Genomic DNA, 20,932 nt, shown 5'->3' with positions numbered 1-20,932 from the left:
ATCTTCAAACTATCTTAGTACCATTCTTATGTAAGATTGATTTCTGAAAACAAACATGTTTATCCAGTTAGAGGACATGTCTCTTTAACATACCAAAATGTTTACTTGGGGGGTGGTGTGGGGGAAGACTGAAACAGGAAGGGAGTTAAAAGAAACCAACTTCCAGATATAAAATAAATAAGTCACAGAAATGAAAAGTACAGCATAGGGACTATAGTCAGTAATATTGTAACAAAATTGTATGGTTAAAAGAATGTTCACTCAAAGTCACTGTCAAGAATACTCAAAGTCAAACTTATTTGTCTCAATAAACGTGATAAAAATTCAAAATAAAAATTGAGCTCAGAAAGTAGAAAGGACATGCATGTTTTATGTTAATGAAGTGTTCTGGCTTCTCTTTCTAGGTCTTTCTGAACTTGACTAAAGAGTCACAAAAAAATAGCAGTGTGAGTCTTGAGCATTTGACACAAAAGAAAATTGGAAATTCCAGTACCAACGGCATCTCAACTCCTGACGATTTATCTGTGAGCAGCAGCAATTTCACAGACAGAGATGGTATAAATCTAATGTGCATATTATACTTAATTCCTATAAATGGCATAAATGAGACAATTACAGGGCAATAATTTAGGTTCACATCTTCTTTCTAAATACAAAAAGAATAAATAAACCTTCTTTTTTTAATATACCAAGTATTTTTTAAATGAAATCAAATTCTCTATTTCAAAAATATTTTGAAGAATGTGAAAGAAGGTGGTTGTGGTGGTGGTGGTGCACACTTCTTACACCCACTGGAAGTCATTTTCTAGATGTTACTTACTACCGTTCCACATTTGTGTTCAGCAAGTTAAAATCCTTCCTATAATTGGTGCTGTCCAACAGTGGACAAAGTTGCCTCGTGAGACAGCTGACTCATTGCTGTTAACATATTCAATAGAGGAGTCATCGAAAAAAAGTGATCAGAAAAGAGTCATCACTCTTTCTGGGGCCTCACTGGAAAACATGTCTAATCTTTCCGTTCTGTGAACAGTTCAGGTGCTGAGAATATTCAGGCTCTGAGAAAATGCTTTTGGGGGAGGGTCTCAGATTTGATGAAGTCAGACTCCGTGGCTAAGAACTCATAATAATGGGTCACCCCCCTCCACACACACACACACTCAATTCTTCACACAAGATATACTTGAAAAAATTGTGCTTCTTGATATGACTTTGAGGAATTGGGCTCTTTTGAAAATAACTTTTATCCTCTCTAATTCTCTTCTGATGGTTAATTTATGCCTCTAGAAACACTATTTACTTAAGGAAGCATATAGTAAAATGATATATAAATTATGGAATAGTCATTTCAACGGTTTGCTTAACTTGGAAAAAATCTCTAGGAACAGAACTTTTAATTAAACATTTGCCTGGCTCTGAAACTTAGAAAAGATCATCTCTGATGTTTGCATAGTTCTGGAACTTGGGAGTCTCATTTGTCCTCTGCCGTAGTCCTCATTTATCATCTTTTGGGGAATATAATTGTCGAGCCCATGGAATAGAGGACTTTGATTAGAAAGTGGTCATCTGCCTCAGGAAGTAAATGTTATGTATTTGCCTCTGGATTTGTCTTATAATTTGAAACTATTCTTCAGTCAAAATGTTTCCCTCATTGACATTATCTTTTAGAAAGCACATTTGCTCCATTTGATACACCTGTAAGTCATCCACATGTAATTTCTCAAGAAACAGAAAAGCATACTAATTAACTTAAAATATTCAACTCCTTCTACAATTCCCCTTTGCAGAGATATGAGTTTGCATTTAAACTTGTTCACTCTGTTTAATTGGAATTCATTTTGAATTAAGCAGCTTTGTATTTTTCCTTATCAGCTAAATGAAGATCATGATTTTTTGTGCTGCATAATTTGTGACGGAGAATTAAAAATATCCACAGAGTTGGCGGTCATCTTATTACATGTAGAGGTGTGCTCGGCGGCAGGCCCTTGGAGAGAATGTTATATTTTTAGGGAGGGCTATGGAATGATCAGTTCTAAGAGCACCACTGAGGAAGCAGCAGTTCATGGCCTCCACAGCTCCTCTTATGCTCAAAAGTCAGGAAATTTTTCTCCGCACCTGAAGACCATTTCAGAGGGGTAGGGGTGGTGTAGACCTTTTTTTCCAGTGAGTTCTTTTTTGTGACTCTGTTGGTAAAAATGGAGTTTTGAAATGCCATATATAATCAGTCCAAATTTTAAAGAGAATGTAGTGAGTGAGTGTTTAAATTAGAATCACACTTTGGAGGAGAGCCTTTCCTTTTCTCCAAGTGTAAGTTGAATTCACTGGACCTCCCATTAGAATGAGAGCCAGTTAGACTTATAATCACTATGTTACCCACAGCAGGAATGAGTTTTTAGACTAGACAGATGTTTTGGATGCCCTTTAGCTTTTTTTTTTTTTTTTTTAAATTGAAGTTGTGGTCGTATTAGTTTATATCGTATTAGTTTCAGGTGTTGGTTTCTGTTTATCTTATTGGAATTCAGTCTCTCGATAGAATCTATCTTCTGAGTTATCAGTAATTAGCAATACATACTGAGCAGGCATCAAGACTTTGGAGATCTGGGACAATATTCACTTACCAAATTGTGGATCTCTCCCTTTGACTTGTAAAATAACTGTGTATATAACAATACTGAGATCTGGGACAATATTCACTAACCAAATTGCGGATCTCTACCTTCGACTTGTCAAACAACTGTGTATATAACAATAGTAATATTTTATATATAGTGATCTATAATTTGCAAAGCGCTTTTACATACAATTCTATGATTTGGAGAGGCTCAGGCCCAGTGTTTAGAAAGAAAGAGTTGAACCTCATACCAGAACATTTAAAATACAAGCTATTCCTACCACATCACATTATACCATCCAGCCATGGTTTTTGAAGTTACCTTGTTAATGTAATTTATTGGTGTTTCCCAGAACAATATCAAACCTCACTTTCTTTCTCTCTCTCTCCTTCTCTCCACCCCACCCCCTTTTTAAATTCAGACAAAATCTTGACGAGCGGAGAGAGGTTGGGTGGTTTGGATCTGTTACTGAAGAAGGTCATGGCCATCCTCATTAAGAGGTTCCACCACACGCGCAGGAACTGGAAGGGTCTCATTGCTCAGGTTATCCTCCCCATCGTCTTTGTCACCACTGCCATGGGCCTTGGCACACTGAGAAATTCCAGCAACAGTTATCCAGAGATCCAGATCTCCCCATCTCTCTACGGCACGTCTGAACAGACAGCCTTCTATGCGTAAGTTTCTGTCCTTTGAAACGTCTCCCCGGTGCCTCCAGAAGTGCGGCTGCACCTCTGTGACTGCATGCAAGGCTGAAGAACAAGGAATTACGAGGCAATGCACCCAATTCTGCCAAAGGAATGGATAGGGTTGATTTATGGCAGCGTGACACTTCTGTTGCCAACAATAACTTTTTATGAGTTTGTGTTTGTCTGAAAGTAAACTTATCATAAGCCTTTATTTTTAATGACTAGACTTTAATCAAGAAAGCCAGGCTAGGTGTGGCTCCCCAATCTGTTGTAATATATAGCAAATCACTTTTTATCGGCCTCACAAATAACTGGATAGTAAGGTCGGAATCCCATAAAATACAGTATTATGTATATACAGTAGATGATTACGAAATGTATTTGATGGTTAGGAAAATAATAAGGCAGCCAAAGAGAGACATGTGCTGATTTTTTTCCATGATGATTTTTTTTTCTTCCTGATACTGAGTCTTTCTCAGGTTTTTAAGAAGACTATCTCATAGACAGTGTATTTTATTTTTCCAAATTATGCATAAGCATGATTTTCATATGAAAGAGTTGTGGAGGATCAAGAATTTGTTCCTGTCCTTTACAATTACAGGAATTCTCACCCAAGCACACAAGGCCTAGTCTCAGCAATGTGGAACTTCCCTGGCATTGACAACGTGTGTTTGAACATCAGTGATCCGTAAGTTGTTCTTGGAGTTTGTCTTTTTCTGTTTTTTTCTGTTTGTTTGTTTTTTTTTTTTTCCTTTCTCTTTGACACTCTGGTTTGTCTGTATACATGTGCATGCATGGACACCCCTGAGAGAAATCTATATTGAACAGATTTTCTCTCTCCCCTCTAGTTCATTCCTGGCTATGCTGTGCTGTATTACTAAATATTAGGGACTTAATAATTTGTAGAGTTCTCTCATGTTTGTGTTTCCCTTTAACAATCACAACAACCCTGTGAATTATTAATCCCATTTTTTAGATGGAGAAACTGAGACTCATATAGACTGAGATACTTGTGTAAAAACAATCTAGACTGTAAGTTGTGCAACTAAAACTAAGACACAAGTCTTCAGACTCGAATTCATCTTTGTGCTATGTAGTATTGCCTATGCAAACTTCCAAGATGGTACATGGTGCCTGTGAACCTGACATTGGTGCGTTACTTGGCTCAAGTATTCCCTTCCCATCAAAGGACAGAATGAAAGAGCAGAAAAGAAAGGGGTCAAAAAAGCCCCATCCTGCCACATTAAAACAGTTCTTCTATCAATAAGCATTCTCTCTTATTCCTCGTAAAATGTCAAATCATTTGGAAACGGTAGTGTAATGTATATTTGAGTTTTGCAAAACCAGCAAACTGTACCTAAGGCTGTACACTTGAATTTAATACCAAATACTCACTTACATGCTCATACAGAACCATTAGAACACACACATCCCTCACTTTAATATCATTTTTACTTGCAGAAGGTGTTTAAGGGAAGATAGTCTGGGAAAATGGAACACCAGTGGGGAGCCCATCACTAATTTCGGTGTTTGCTCCTGCTCAGAAAATATCCAGGTAAGATGGAATTCCATTTCAGTGAAGTAGGAAAAAGAAAGGAATAAATACTGAAACTTGAAAGATCTATCCAGGTTACCAAAGAGTCAGTATAATTTCATTTTATGGAAGCTAGTAGCTCAGAGATGTGGAGCAGGGCAGCTCAAAAATATTGCCTTTGAACTTCAGGTCACTGTTTTAAATCCATCTCAGAACAAATTTCCAAAGGCAGGTAATTCTATTACAGTCTTTGTAGAAACCGACTAAAAATGAGTTTTTGTTCTCAGTTCAGTTCTGACCAGGAAGCTCTATGTTTCAGACAACAAAGCCACCATAACTGTCATATTTTTGAAAACAGAGTAAGACTCCCCATTTGGTGGTCAGCTATGAAGTCAGTAATGTGTAAGTCCAGAACAGAACTCCATTTGTCTCTAAGGAGCACCTATAGCATGCAAGAAAAATTGACATCCTGATAGAAACAGAAAAGATTATCCAACCATCCCTTATGCCGTCTGTGTTTTATAGATACACACCTTACTTTTCTGGGCCTATCACTTCAACATACTTCTAAGAAAACCAAATTCACAGGGGAAATGAAAGATTGAAGAGAATAAGTGACTGTAAGCTTCTGAGAGTGACTGTGTAGTCAACTTACTTCCTCCCAGGAGAGGAATCTAGCAATATTTTCTCAATAGCGTTGTGTCATTGAACCTTGAACTCTTTGTACAGTATTTTGGAATGGAAATGTTAGTGTAAATGCAACCTGTTTTTGTGTTCTTATGCAAGACAGTTACTAACAATAAAAACTGGGATCCCACAAGCATCTTCTGGGATCCTTGCATATTCCAATACTAGCGTTACCCAGTACTCAAAGAGTTTTCTAATCCCTCATTTAATCTGACTAATTTCTGGAATTTTTTATGTGTTTTCTGTAGTTCACAGTAAGAGTCAACTAACAGTACTGAGTTAGAACCCAGATAAATTTCATTAATCAAAGAAAATATGAGAGAGAGAGACAGAAAGAGAGTGAGTCAAAACAAGAAACAAACTTTTTAACTATAGAACAATCCAATGGTCACCAGAGGGGGTGGGGTGGGAGATGGTTGAAAGAGGTGTTGATTGCACTTGCTGTGATGAGCACACGGTGATGTACGGAACTGTTGAATCACTATATTGTATGCCTGAAACTAATATAACATTGCATACTAACAAACCAGAATTAAAATAAAAACTTTATATATAAATAAATCACCAAATACGTATATATGAAAGTACCTACTAACTCTGAAGATATACATAAACTATGGGATCAACAATTCCATTTGTATTACACTCCCATCGGAAGTGTGATCGTGTTCACCAAGAGGCATATACTAGATATTCATAGCAATACTATTTGTAATAGCCACTCAGAGTCCCACCAGCAGTAGAGTGGATCAATCAAATGTGATATGTTTTCACATTGGAATCTGTATAAAGCAAAAAGGGAATGTTTGATCTGCAACTACAGACATCATATGGAGGATTCTCACAAGTGAATAATGACTAGAAAAAAGCCAAATACAAGAGAGTATATATAATACAATCCTATTTCTATAAAGTACAAAAACAGGCAAAACTATTCTGAGCTGGATGCTTTGGGAGTGGTAGTGACTGGAAGTAAGCTTAAGGAGGGGCCTTCTCTGATACTTGCATTGTTACCCGGTTTCTGGTTACATGGGTGTGTTTGATTTGTCAAAATGCATCAGGCTGTATTATATGTGCTTTTCTGTACATACAGTTCAACAGAAGACTAAAGCTAAATGATTACATTGTATACATAAGGGTGTCTCTAATTGTGGAACCAGTAACTTTCTTCAAATGTGATCTAAATGTTGACCCAACTTGATGTAAGGTGAAATTCAGCATTCATTTTTTAGAGCAGTCTGCAACTTTACACCTCAGTACATGTAAAGTTGTGCTAAAATGTGGTACTAGCCTCGGGCTCTGGGGCATCATGTGAAGGAATGGAAGGAAAAACTGGAAAAATGCTAGACTTCTCCCAAACTAAAGTTCATGTCAGAGAAGCATAGGAAGCTTCAGTGAAAAGTAAGTGGTCAGAAAGTGCAGAAAGCTTCTGAGCCTAAAAAAAGTGGTGAAAACTAAGATCTGTGGTTGGTTAATAGTAATGTACCAATACATTTAATTTTGACAAATACACAATGTGAGATGCTGACAATGGGGAGAACTGGGTGAAGGGTGTACAGGGACTCTCTGTATTAGATTTGCAGTATCCATACATGCGCATGTAGAAATATGTAAACAAATTTGCAATATATGCCAACTTTATTTTGGAATAACTGTGCATTTCCATATGTAAATATTAGATTTAGATTTATTTAACATAAAGTTATAAAGATTTAGATACATGTAAACTGGAGCTCTGACACTCAACTTTCGTCACTTGATGTTACAGCACAAACTCCTCCACTGCTGTCACCTGAGAACTTATGTCCCTTAGTGTCATCTTTTCAATTCTGGGCAAACATTTTTTTCTTTCCTGTGAATTATTGAGGGAATTTTAATTTATCTTAGAATTTAATGTTATTCTCTGTTCATATCAGACTTGTTAGTATAGTGAAAAGAAAATTGCACATTGGTTAACTTGTATTCTTTTTGGTTTCAAGTAAGTCCTAAACATGTGTGTGTTCTATAGAAATAATAACTTCTCCAATTTTTTTGGAATAGGAAGATATCTTCCTTTTCAAATCTCTTTAGAGTAAGAAGACAATCTTATCACACTCTACCTGTTGCAGCAATAGACAGATCACGAGACTGAAGCTTCTTCGTGTTGTCTATTTGATTTGCAAAGCATCGATCAGAAATAACTTTATTTTTAACTTTACTTTTCAGGAGTGTCCTAAATTTAACTATTCTCCACCTCATAGAAGAACTTACTCTTCTCAAATAATTTACAACCTCACTGGGCACCGCTTGGAAAATTATCTTATATCAACTGCTAATGAGTTTATGCAAAAAAGGTAAAAATACTCTATAATATATTAATTTAGCATATCTTGATTTCAAATTTTGACAACTGCCTTCTGAACTTGAGACCATAGATGAAAATTTCTGGAGCACCTAGGTCGTTTAGTCGGTTAAGTGTCTGACTGTGGGTTTCGGCTCAGGTCGTGATCTTGGGGTCTTGAGATGAAGCCCTGTGTCAGGCTTCCCACTCAGCAGGGAGTCCGCTTCCCTTCCTCTCCCTCTTCCTCTGCTCCTCGCCCCTGTTAATGCTTTCTCTGTCTCTAAAATAAATATATCTTTTTAAAAGAAGAGATGAAAATTTCTATTGATTATTTATGTGGTTAAATTCTCTATTTTATCAAAACAGTCTTATGTATGAAAATCTTTTTAAAAAAATAATAATCTCCTCAAATAAGACTCATTTTAAGAAATTAAAAAGCACTGGGGTTGTTTTAGGCTGCAAAAATGTATTGTTAAACTTGTACATATCTTTTTCTTCTTGAAGCAGAAATGTTCTTGACCTCACCAATTTGGAGAGGGTTTTTTTGTTTGTTTGTTTTGTTTTGTTTTCCCTATTCACATCCCTAGGATCATGGCCTGAACTGAAGGCAGACACTTAATGGACTGAGCCACCCAGGCATCCCCAGTTTGGAAAGTTTTACGGCATGGCTTTAGGTGACAATTGGCCTTAGTTCCAATATAAATATCTCAAGTGTAGGGATAAAATGTGTCCATGTATAGCAAGGCCACAGGCTTATACCAAAGCCACCCAAAGTTTTGCCATGGATGTAAGGTTGGTAGGCTTGTATTTGGGATACCATGGGTGGACCTGGAAGTCACTTTGTATGCTAAGTGAAATAAGCCAGACACAGAAAGGCGAACACTACATGATCCCACTTGCGTGTGGGATCTGAAATAGTCAAACCCATAGAGGCAGAGAGTAGAATGTTTGTCAGGGCCTAGGGGTTGCCAGAAATGGGGAAATGTTGGTCAAGGGCTACAAAGGCTCCGTTATGCAAGATTAGAATAGATTCTGGAGAGCTAATCTAGAGCAGTGTGACTATAGTTAACTATACTTTATTGCATACTTGAAGTTTGCTAAGAGGATGGATCTTAAGAGCTCTCACCATACGTGCACACACATGCAAGGCCTGTGTGTACACACAAAAAGAAAATGGTAACTGTGTGAGCTGATGGATATTTTAATTAGCTTGATCATGATTATTTCACACTATATACATATATCAAGATATCAAGTTGTATACTTTGAATATCTACAATTTTTATTTGTCAGTTATACCTCAAATAAACCTGGGGGAGGGGCAGTTAGTCATTTTGCAAATCGCTGCTGTTTCCTCCTTTTCTCTGTCTCTTCCCTCTTTTATTTCTCAATGTGCACAAATGACTGATGTTCACTGTAAAATAATTAGAAACTGCATATAAGCAGAAGTAAAAAGGAATTTCTCTCTGTCCAGATAGAACCACTATTGATTGTTTATCCTTACAAAAATTTTCTAGACACAGATACATGTAAATATTTTCAACAGAATGAGGTTTATTATAAACATGCTTTTAAAAGAATAAACAGTATACTGTAGTGTTCTTTGCATGTCAGAAATACAGCTCTATAGCATTACATTTAGGATGATAGTCACCAGAGGATTAATCTAGTGTGGCTGCACCATGGTTTAGTTAACAAACCTAACTTGGGACATGTTAATCCATTCTTAAAATTTGAATTTTTAAATCTACTTTATATTTTTAAGAGACTATGAACTGATGAGTACCAGGCAATTATAGAGGCAAATTCACCTTCAAATGCCCAGGAAGAGAAAAAGTATAGCACCAGGGGACAAGCTAGGAGGAAAAGTCTGGAAAATCGAAGAAACAGAGCCGTTTGAAAAAAGATGAGAACTGATCTTATATCACTTTAGTATTAAATCATTTCTTTAGGGACGCCTGGGTGGCTCAGTTCACTAAGTGGCTGCCTTCGGCTCAGGTTGTGATCCCCGGGTCCTAGGATGGAGTCCCACATCCGGCCCCTGGCTCAGCAGAGAGCTTGCTTCTCCCTTTCACTCTGCCTACTGCTCTCCCTGCTTGTACTCTCCCTCTCTGTTAAATGGATAAATAAAACTAAACCCACTTCTTTAAAAAGGATTTTTAAGGGCTGAAATATTGTAATTTTTGAGATGATGTGTGATCCAGTTAAGTTGAAGGAATTGGTTAGATTACATATCACTTATTTTCAGAATGTTTACCCCACATTTGCAATTGTTTAAAAGGACTTTTTATTTCTAGTTATAATGTACACTTTAGATTAAAATATGATTAAAGAAATCAATAAAAATGTGAAATATTTTCCAGGCAGTATTTATTTTATACTTTTAATGTGCTCCTAGTGGAAAGAAAACATTGAGCCCTTGGTTAAACAATTTGGGTCCATTTATGAATATTTTTTCCATTAAAACAAATATAAATTTTGTTACTCTATATAGGTATGGAGGTTGGAGTTTTGGGTTGCCTTTGACTAAAGACCTTCGTTTTGATATAACAGAAGTTCCTGCCAATAGAACACTTGCTAAGGTAAATTATAACCTTTCTTCTGGGATGTCATACAAATGAGAATGTGAACTTGAAATGCCCAAGCATGAGCATGAGGTGAAAACAAAACATGGGTGCAATTAATTTGAGAAGCTGTTTGGCATAATGCTTTGCCTGTAGCACTAGCCTTCCAATCCTATGCATTTACTCCAGGGAAACATGGATACACAAGCACCAGGGTACATATACAAAAATGTACATAGTAGTGTTTCTCATATTAGCCGAAAACACAACCCCAAATGTCCATATACAGTAGAATAAATGAAGTGTTCTGTATTCGTTCAGTAGAACTTTCAGCAGTGCAGTGAGCTCAGTTCCATACAAGCAGGTGAATATCCCAAACATTACTAATAAGCAAAAGAAAAAACAAAAAGAAACACTTAACTGTGATTGCATTTACCATAAACTTTAAGAGTAGGCAAAACTCAACTATATTGTTTATAGAGAGTATTGTGATTTTGAGGGACACAGAAAATCCTGGAGAAGATGTTCTGGATGCTGGCAACTTTTGTTTCTCAACTTGAGTGATGGTTCAGTGTGGGTACTCCTTTTATAATTTTTGATTAAATAGTACATTAATGTTTTATGCTCATTTCTTTAGGTGTATGTCATATATGGTTATCCTTGATTCTTACAGAACATGGAAACAGCAGTATTTTAAAACCCTCTTTTTTTTTTTTTAACAGAAAATGTAAAGTAACTCACTTCTGTGTGGTTTATAACTAGGAATGGAAAGTTAGTGTGGGAATTTCCAGGTTATCAGTCTTGATGCTAAGGACACAGTGCGTGTGTACATATTTAAACTTTGTACAGCCTGGCCTAGGTGTTGTTTTTTGTTGTTATTATTACTGAGGATATCTTAGCTCTGGTCCCAGAATCCCTATACACTAGCCACAGAGATGGACATATTAATGATTTCGCCAGTTTATTTCAAGTTTGCCCGTAGAGAAGGTACAGAATAACTAATAACTTACTGCCATCACACAGGGGGGGAAATGTTTTTCCCAATCTCTGCCCACCTCTAAATTGGAGACATAGAGGTGTATGGTTAACACTCTGGGGAATGTTCTAATCTTCCAAGATAAAACAAGTTATTGGGAAATTGGTGCTCTTCTTTTAAATATAAATTCTGTGGGCTGTCAGATGTAAAGGCAGCCTAATCTCTTGAACAAAATACTGATCTTGCCTCCTTTTGGAATTTAACAGGTATGGTATGATCCAGAAGGCTATCACTCACTTCCAGCTTACCTCAACAGCTTGAATAATTTCCTCCTACGAGTTAACATGTCAAAATACGATGCTGCCCGACACGGTAAAGTTGCTTATGCAGAAGCTTCTTATATTGCAACTTTTGCCTCTGTCCGTATAAAAATGCATGGTAGAGCCTGTTTCCTCCAGGTATTTTATGGTATCTAAATCACAGATCTTTAAAAGGAGTCTGAAAGTAGTAACTACCACCAGATGGAACATTCTGGGTAATCTCCTTGACTGCAGGTTAATTTAGCTTCCTCATCTATTGAGTCAGGATAATAATGCTTGTTGCTGCTCTCATGTCTAGTAGCTATTACTCATAGGAAAACATTTTATTACTATTAACTTGTATATAGGCTAAGGAATCAAAAATACTTAAATGTTAATAATTATAAACATGAAGCCAGAACTTTCAAACTAAAAAGTTCTACACATGACCCAAACTGTACATTACTTGAGCACTTACCATATGATATGTGCTTTATATGAAATATTGCTAATCCTTACAAACAGCCTTTCAGGATGAATATTCTTGGTCTCTGCTATTATTTCTCTAGGACTCAGAAATGAGATTTGAAGCCAGGTCTGTCTGACTCCTGCCTCTTCATTTTTCCAATACTTCTCTGGACTCAGTCATGTCTCCTTCCCTTGGATTTCCTAGGACGCATCCACATAGTTTTTAAAACAGGGTTTGGGATTTGAAAGAGACTGATATACTTTTTTCAAACTCAATTACTGTTCATCAAACCATTTCATCTTGTTAAGCCTGCTCAAATTATTTTCCATACTGATCCTAAAAGTTAATAATAGTAAAGATGGAGAAAAATGAGTAACCTTTTTGCTGGCCAAGACTGAGTTTCTAGATGAATAAACAGGCCAACAAATAGCCTACTAAGTAGAAAAATAGACACAACATACCTTTCAGAAATGCCATGATCTGCTTTCTTTCATCTCCTTCCTGTTAGGCAGAATAGTGTGTGCTGGATATTCTGGTGATTGGAGAAGTAAATTAGAGAGTCACATACTCATCCTAGCAAGAGAATCTTTCAGTCTTTATTTTAGAGACAACAGTATTTTTTTCCCAACTGCTTTGGCATTTTCCTAGTGGAGGAACTGTGAACAAAATAAGACTGATAGATGGTCCTTAGATCTAGAGCATCAATAAACGGCATAGTCAAAAGTGGCAAATTAAATTAAATGGTGACCAAACCTGGATGGGTTTAGTATACCCTGGTTTGAAATACGATTGAACACTTGACTTTGGTAGGATTTCCTCATCAGAACAAAAGATATTTGTTTCTGTGACAGATAGTGAAAGTGAAAGAGCTGTAGAAATGCTAAGTAGGTGAGTACAAGAGACCAATACCATTTTTGAAGAGTCAGCTTTTGAAACCTGTGTTCAGGTTTCATTTATTAGTAGTATTCTTTGCCAAGACCAATGCAGTCTGGATCACTCTGGACTCTAGCAGGCTTGTTGTGGTCCCTACCACTACATTGTTTAAGTTATAGAAGTGGAAGAACTAAGAATTCTGGGACATAAACTATATACTGACCCTAAAAGGAAATTTATGTTTTAGGTTTAAAAATAAGGCTTAGCTTGAGTGACATAGCAATTAGTAGTAGTGTGCCATATGTGTATGTGGGTGTGTGTATATGTATTTTTTTTTAACTTTTCTTGCATAGATTCATGAAAGTGGTAGCTTTTCACCCTCTTGGGAAGGAGTTTGATTTTCTTTAAAGAAGAAATCATGTCACCCCCAAAATACTTCTGTTGTTCTATAATGCATGTATGGGGCCATGGTAATACTGTCTTTAAAAATCAACTCAGTTACTCTGAGTTGACATCTCCCTCCCCCAGTGACACTACCTGTTTTAAGGCATGTTTGTTGAATTCTGCATGCATTGGGATTTTGCTTTAGCTGTAAAACTGATTTTCTTTGAAATCTAACATGCTAGTAAATATCTTTTAATTAGTTTTCTTTTGCGATGTCAATATTATTATTTTCATGGGAGTTCCCTCTAGTGGTTAATTTAACATGAAAATTCTGTTTTCTTCTCAAGCAATATAGGTTTGCTTGTTTTCTCTAATAAATGTTCTACCGCTTTGCTCTTTTCTAGATATCCTGACACATTGTTTCCTCCACCCTCATGTTTGTTCTGACCCTTTATTGAGTTAATAGTAGTGGTCAGTGGGGAGCATCTCATTTTAGGTTGACAACTTACAGAGACAATCGAAACAGATCATGTGTTATTTTCAACATCTATTGTATATGGGGGAAATCACTGAAATTTTAATTTAAATAGAGATTTAATAAGTATTCATTGACTGATTGTACTCAAGACATTATGCTGGGTGCTGTAGAATCCAGAGAAGATTTCCATTAACCCTAATGCCTTTACTTGAGCTTCCTGCTAAAAATATGTATAAAACAATTGGTTCGGCAGCATTTTTCATAGGGGAGTAAATGCATTTGTAAAGATTCCTCCAGTGAAATAGAGTAAGTTCTTGATTCTGAAATACCAAGCAGGAAAAAAAAAAGTGCCCCCCCCGCCTGTATTATGATTCAGCAATAGGTTTAAGTAGGGCCCCAAGGAAAACTAAATCTCAGTAAAAAAAGAGACCATTAATTTACACAAAAGATAAGAAAAGTGCATTGCCCTATGATGTGATTAAAGTTATAGGCCACATTGATTGTTGCTGGCTTTTTGTTTTGCTTTATTTTTTTTTAACATGTAACAGTTGCAGAATTCTACCTCAAAATATGTTACATTCTACTTAGTAAAAATTATAAATTTAAGTTATGCAGAGAATAGAACTTCAGAATAATTTCTGTTTGGCTGCTGTGAAAGGGTCTTAATATCCTGATACAATAACCATATACTATGTGAACCGTAAGTGAGAAAGTTCTTGCTTAGCTTAGGAGTCTGTAAAAAACAAATGTTTAAGGGATAGCCTCACTGCCATCCTTTACAGTTCTTTTCCAAAGTTTCTCAGACTGTAAGACTTCGCCTTCCTGGTGTGGTCCATTAGGAAGCTGTTGCCAGCCACCTATTTTGACTGTGGCTACTTATGGCTGTCAACATCCTCTGATAAGAGGAGAAAAGAATCTGGCTTCTAACTCAGAAACTATAACTGACTATGGAACATCCCAATAATTTAGGATTGTATTGGATTTAAGTGACTGCTTTTTCAGAGCCAGCTAGTCTTTCTGAATTCTCTTGGATCTTTATGTGTCTTAGTGAAAATCCCTCAGAGATGGCCAAATCCACCAAGCCTTACCCGGATAGAGTTCTTGAACAGTAGTTTTCTTGGAATTAGTAAAAGAAGAGGGATCTTCTCAGGCTACAGTATTTTCCCAGCAAAAGACTAAACAGCAATGGGGTGGTCATTGTTTTTTAGGAGATCCTTTTATAATTAGTCTAAATACCAATATAATACGTGTTACTGAAATACAAACATGTGATGAGATAGAATAAAATAGAAAACAAAAATGTAATAGAGGGGAAATGCTATATAAGAAATGTAAATTCTTGGGGTACCTGGGTGGCTCAGTGGGTTAAAGCCCTGTCTTTGGCTCAGGTCATGATCCCAGGGTCCTGGGGTCAAGCCCCACATCGGGCTCTCTGCTCAGTGGGGAGCCTGCTTCCTCCTCTCTCTGTGCCTGCCTCTTGCCTACTTGTGATCTCTGTCTATCAAATAAATAAATAAAATCTTTAAAAAAAAAAAAGAAATGTAAATTCTTGCCCCTTCTCCCAAAATTCCATATACAATGTGAAAGCATTTTTATTTTCTTTTTATGTGAGTGCCATTAATTGTGTGGCATTGGTGAGACTGGCTGGGGGGAAATAACTTTCCTTTAAAATAGTATCCCCGGGGAGCCTGGGTGGCTCAGTGGGTTAATAAGCCTCTGCCTTCGGCTCAGGTCATGATCTCAGGGTTCTGGGATCGAGTCCCTCATAGTGCTCTCTGCTCAGCAGGGAGCCCGCTTCCCCACTCTCTCTCTCTCTGCCTGCCCCTCTGCCTACTTGTGATCTCTGTGTGTGTGTGTCAAATAAAGAAATAAAATCTTAAAAAAAAATAAAATAGCATCCCCAAAGTAAAATGAGAACATAAGGAACAAAGTATTATATATTATTCATCCAAAAATTGGTATTTCTGAATATCTGCTAATGAAAAAACCTGTCTCTCCTTTAAGGCATTATCATGTATAGTCATCCCTATCCAGGAGTGCAAGACCAGGAACAAGCCACGTAAGTAGAAACATCCAGCATGACTACTCCTTGGCATATAGTCAAGCTTCCATATAAAGTACTATAATTGGAAATCACAGTTGTATGTGAATGAATGTCAATCTAGAAGAGCTGTTAATATAAGTCACTGACTGGGATAAAAGGAAGTTTCTGAAAATCTGTACGGTGAGGTTGCCGAGTGAGCTTGCTGACTAGAGAGTCAGAATCTGCTGCTTTTATAAGTCAGATATGTAAGTGCTTCATGATGTCAATTTCCCTGCATGGCATTTAAGTACTAGTTCGAATCTCAAGAACTGTATATTCCTTGTATATACCCAGTAACTCTTGGAGACCGGGGTTTACTTACTTATTCATCAAATATCCCTGGTCAATTCCAATGCACTAGAGCTATATTTACCCGGGGTCATAGCCGAGTCATGTAGAAGATATTATCTGGCTGCCTTGCAGGAAGACTTATCTGTGTCTGAGCCAAGTCTTATACTGTTTTGTTGATGGTTTTAGTCATGAGTCTTTCTGAAAGGAAGAGAGTTCCAGAAACTTATGTGTGCTTTCCTCTTCCTATTGCTCACTACAGAATGAGCAGCCTAATCGATATTTTAGTGGCACTCTCCATCCTGATGGGCTACTCTGTCACTACCGCCAGCTTTGTCACCTACGTTGTCAGGGAGCATCAGACCAAAGCCAAGCAGCTGCAGCACATCTCAGGCATCGGTGTGACATGCTACTGGGTAACAAACTTCATTTATGACATGGTGAGTAACTTGTGTCATTGCAAGAAAGACAGGATCGATTTGGGAGAAGACATCAGTTTGAGGGGCACCTGAGTGGTTCAGTCGCTTGAGTGTCCAGCCCTTAGTATCAGCTCACGTCATGGTCTCAGGGTCGTGAGACTGAGCCCCCTGTCAGGTTCCATACTCAGAGTGAAGCCTGCTTGAGATTCTCTCCTTCTGCCCTCCCCTGAATCATGCTCGCTTGCACTCTCTCTCTCTAAAAACAAATAAATCTTTTGAAACAGATGGCATTAGCTTTATTGGCCCTACCTTTTTCAGATTGTTACAAGTCAGTAAATTAAGAAAAAAACATTTGCATCAGTCTTAGAGTCATCTGAGAAAGGAAAGCTCCACCTCCCCTCATCTCTATGGTCTGAGACCATCTATATCAGATTCCACAGGACATTTACTGAAATGCAGATTCCTGCCCGCCCCCCGCCAGACCTACTAGTTCTGCACCTTGGGAGTAGAGCCAGGATATGCATTTTTAACAGGATCCTGTATTTTATGCATACTTAAGTTTGAAAGCTACTACCGTGGAGAAGTAAAAGTGAGGAAAATAGCCTTGCCCAGTGGTACCAAATAATCATGCTTATAAGAATTTAATCAACTAATATTAAAAAATTTGAAGTAGCAGTCCCTGATGAATGACATTATTAGAGAAGAATAGTTGGCACAATAAGGGATGAATTTCACTGACAGCTCTCTCATTTACATAAAATGGTCCCAAAGTTCAGATGGGTTTTCTTGACTCCAAATGTGCCAGTTTTGGCGAAAAGCCCAGGAGATGGTATGCATTTGCTTGGTGATTATGGCAAAATTGTCTGAGTTGCTGTATAGATCATTGGCTTGAAGAGCTGGAGAGTAATTAACTGCATATCCACTTTGTTAATGTATCCAGTGAAGTCTGAAATGCGTTTGTTGAAGAAGTCAAATCTAAAAAGAATCGTAATGACTCCTCTGGACTTAATAGGAGCTTTAAAGCCAAGAAAGCTTAAAGTACATGATTCTGTGAAGAGCTGCTTACTACTTAGATTCTATTGTCATATATCTGGTATTCATTCCAATTTAGGAGCCCCCCCTCAGTTAAATTACCATCTCCTTTATAGTGTACATCTTGCTACAGCCTGCACAGCATTTAATATTTCTGTTTGTCAATAAAACACTGAATTCTTCGTTCATATACTTACAATTCCAAGAATGTGTGGAACCCGCCACCCTGCTATTTTACACAGAGTGTCTCACACTGATAACCAAGCCTTAGAAATCTACCACCGGTCAGCATTCCAGCATTCAAAATGAAATCAATACTTTGAGGACTGAATCTAATACCAAGATACCAAGACTGTCTTATCTTTCTCACTGAACCTCTGTCACCACATGATCCCAAGTCTCAAAGCCTGGAGGCAGGAACACCAGGGACTCTGTGTACATCTATAAAGATGGAGACTGGCTTGACCTTCTATTACAGGAGACAAATTCTAGAGTGAAATCAATGGTAAAATAAGCTGAACATGGCAAGCAACAGGAACATGAATAAAAATTCATTCCTTCACCGGTTTCAAGGTCAACTTGTTACAATTTTAACTAGATGGGCTATTGATGTTTTTGGAAAAATATTTGCTGTATATTAAGCCTTGTTTTACATATTCCCATAGGCCTTCTACTTGGTGCCTGTAGCATTTTCAATTGGTGTCATTGCAATTTTCAAGTTACCTGCCTTCTACAGTGGAAATAACCTAGGAGCCGTATCTCTCCTCCTTCTGCTATTTGGGTAAGCTGCAGTGAAAGAATGAACAGATGTAATTTACATATGTAATTTAATTACGTAAAAATGGATGCTTTAGAATGATCAGAAAAATGTGTGTACATGTATGGATTTATGTATTGACAAATCATGAGTAGATAGCATTGTAAGTTGTGTACTCGTATATATTTTATTTACATTTTTATAGATGTCTAACACATACACAATATTATCTCTGTATTAGGCCAATACAGGTAGTACAGGTTAACATCATCAGTGCAAGCATAGTGGTTCTGTCTGCCCTGAATGCATGAGTAGTATCCATTGACTTCGCAGTGTAGCTGATGAAGGATTACTTTGTCTTTAGTTCTTCTTCATCACTGGAAAGGTTGCTGCAAATTTGCTCAAGCGGGACATCCAGCTTCTGGACATTCCATGTCTGGTTAGCTAACTTAAAATAAGGTCATTATTTTTTCTCAGCTTTAAATTGTAATATTGATATTGATTAAACTCTTATTTCTGAGAAAACAAACAAACAAACAAACAAAAAAACTTCCCTGCATAAGATGACGACATGTCTAGAAGGAATTAATGTGTAGTTGGATGGTCTACAGCTACTCAAGTTTCCTGAAAAGAGAAGCTTCTTACTGTCACTTAAGAAATCCAAAAGATTTGTCAAAAAATGTTATAAAAGAGAGCTCTAACTATAAGAGATCTAGAAACTTATCCCAAATATTTATTTTCAAAACCCTATCAGAGTTTTGTTTTTTTGTTAAAGGATAGTGATGAAGGCATAATTTTAATCCTTAGTATCATTAACATACAGGTATGCCACATTTTCTTGGATGTACTTGCTGGCTGGGCTCTTCCATGAAACAGGAATGGCTTTCATCACTTACGTCTGCATCAACCTTTTTTTTGGCATCAATTCCATTGTTTCCCTGTCAGTGGTGTACTTTCTTTCCAAGGAAAAGCCTAATGATCCGGTAAGGTCCATTATTAGTCTGCTAAACTTCAATAAAGTATGAAACGTTTCAACATGTTCAAGGTGAAAAGATTTTCTGTATTTCACATGATCTAATAAAAAAGAGAGGAATTTCATTTAACTCTATTAAATTTAGTAGAGGAGAAACTACAGCCTTTGAAAATTCTTTTTAGGCTCCGTCTAGGTTTATACCTATGATTGTATTTGCCCAGTGTCAAAACTATTGACATTTGATAGAGCATGAGCGGGGTGGTGGAGGTGAAATCAGATATATTATATGACACTGTGAAAATCATGCAACCAATTGGTCAGCTACACTTCTTACTCATTAACAAATTGCTATGGTATGGTGGTAACAAGGACAATGACTTAGTTCTATGACTGTGGGTTAAGATTTTTTTGAACATTTACAGAGAACAAACCTAATTCATCCCCTTTCAGTCATGTATTGAAATCTACTCCATTGTAAGCATCACTTTCCATTCAGAGGGGACAATTACAATTAGTGAGAAAGGAAGCACTAGCAGTGCTCAGAGATTGAATTGGAAAGAATAGAGAGGAAATGAATTGAACTAAGGAATAGACAAGCACACTCCAGAAGGAAGAAGACAATTCATGAGTTGGAAGTGGTTGGCCCAAGTGTGAATAACGTGAAAATGAGCCATTTGTTCCACAACGAGATAGCCTGGCGCTCTTTCCTCCCTTCATTTTAGTCTCTCTTCACGTACAGATTACCTAAGGTTCTAAAACGTAACCTTACCAAATGCCTCCTTTACTCAGGCTTGACCAATACCTTGTGTCAGACCCCCCAACAACTTGGCTATTTCTGCATTCCTAGGCTGTAAGGCAGGGCTAGAAGGGATTCAGCCTCCAGGATTTGGCCTGATCAAAGATAGCCTGATGGCCTGATCATCTCAAGAAAAAGATAATCCTTTTCTGCTTGTATTTTATGTATAAATCTCTACTGTTTGTTTAGAGTAAATACTTACATGTAAATTCAGCATGCGTGTGAAATATTTGCCAATCTAGATGAATTTCTCAAGTTTTACTATTTGTCCACATCTAGTTTTGCATTTTTGTCAATCTGTTAGAAGTCTAACACCGAGATTTATTTTTTTTTCCCCCTTCTCATTTCAGACTTTAGAACTTATTTCTGAAACCCTCAAGCGCATTTTCCTGATTTTTCCACAATTCTGCTTTGGCTACGGTTTGATTGAACTTTCTCAACAACAGTCAGTCTTGGACTTCTTAAAAGCATATGGAGTGGAATACCCAAGTGAAACCTTTGAGATGGATAAATTAGGTGCAATGTTCGTGGCTTTGGTTTCTCAGGGCACCATGTTCTTTTTCTTGCGGCTCTTAATCAATGAATGGCTAATAAAGAAACTCAGGTAAACAAAATGAAAATACCGTGTTTGACATCCATGATCAAACTCAATTCAGAATATTTCAGAAGTGGTCCATAGTCATCTTTCCATTAGTAAAATGGAAA

The 20,932-nt window shown here is 37.2% G+C and overlaps 1 protein-coding gene across 1 annotated transcript in view; it reads left to right on the top strand.

Annotated features, from left to right (window-relative positions):
- The window catches only part of ABCA12 (ATP binding cassette subfamily A member 12), a 165,845-nt gene that overhangs the window by 129,750 nt on the left and 15,163 nt on the right, over positions 1 to 20,932 (top strand). The window contains exons 33-44 of the mRNA XM_059392669.1: positions 405 to 555; positions 3,031 to 3,283; positions 3,897 to 3,983; positions 4,757 to 4,850; positions 7,722 to 7,849; positions 10,331 to 10,418; positions 11,643 to 11,748; positions 15,884 to 15,938; positions 16,513 to 16,690; positions 18,367 to 18,482; positions 19,282 to 19,441; positions 20,578 to 20,831. Coding sequence (XP_059248652.1) covers positions 405 to 555; positions 3,031 to 3,283; positions 3,897 to 3,983; positions 4,757 to 4,850; positions 7,722 to 7,849; positions 10,331 to 10,418; positions 11,643 to 11,748; positions 15,884 to 15,938; positions 16,513 to 16,690; positions 18,367 to 18,482; positions 19,282 to 19,441; positions 20,578 to 20,831 — 1,670 coding nt within the window. The remainder of the gene's footprint in view (positions 1 to 404; positions 556 to 3,030; positions 3,284 to 3,896; positions 3,984 to 4,756; positions 4,851 to 7,721; positions 7,850 to 10,330; positions 10,419 to 11,642; positions 11,749 to 15,883; positions 15,939 to 16,512; positions 16,691 to 18,366; positions 18,483 to 19,281; positions 19,442 to 20,577; positions 20,832 to 20,932) is intronic.

The sequence above is a fragment of the Mustela nigripes genome, chromosome 3 (genome assembly GCF_022355385.1).
Source record: "Mustela nigripes isolate SB6536 chromosome 3, MUSNIG.SB6536, whole genome shotgun sequence".
Classification (NCBI taxonomy): domain Eukaryota; kingdom Metazoa; phylum Chordata; class Mammalia; order Carnivora; family Mustelidae; genus Mustela; species Mustela nigripes.
This window is presented reverse-complemented; position numbering and strand designations above follow the sequence as displayed.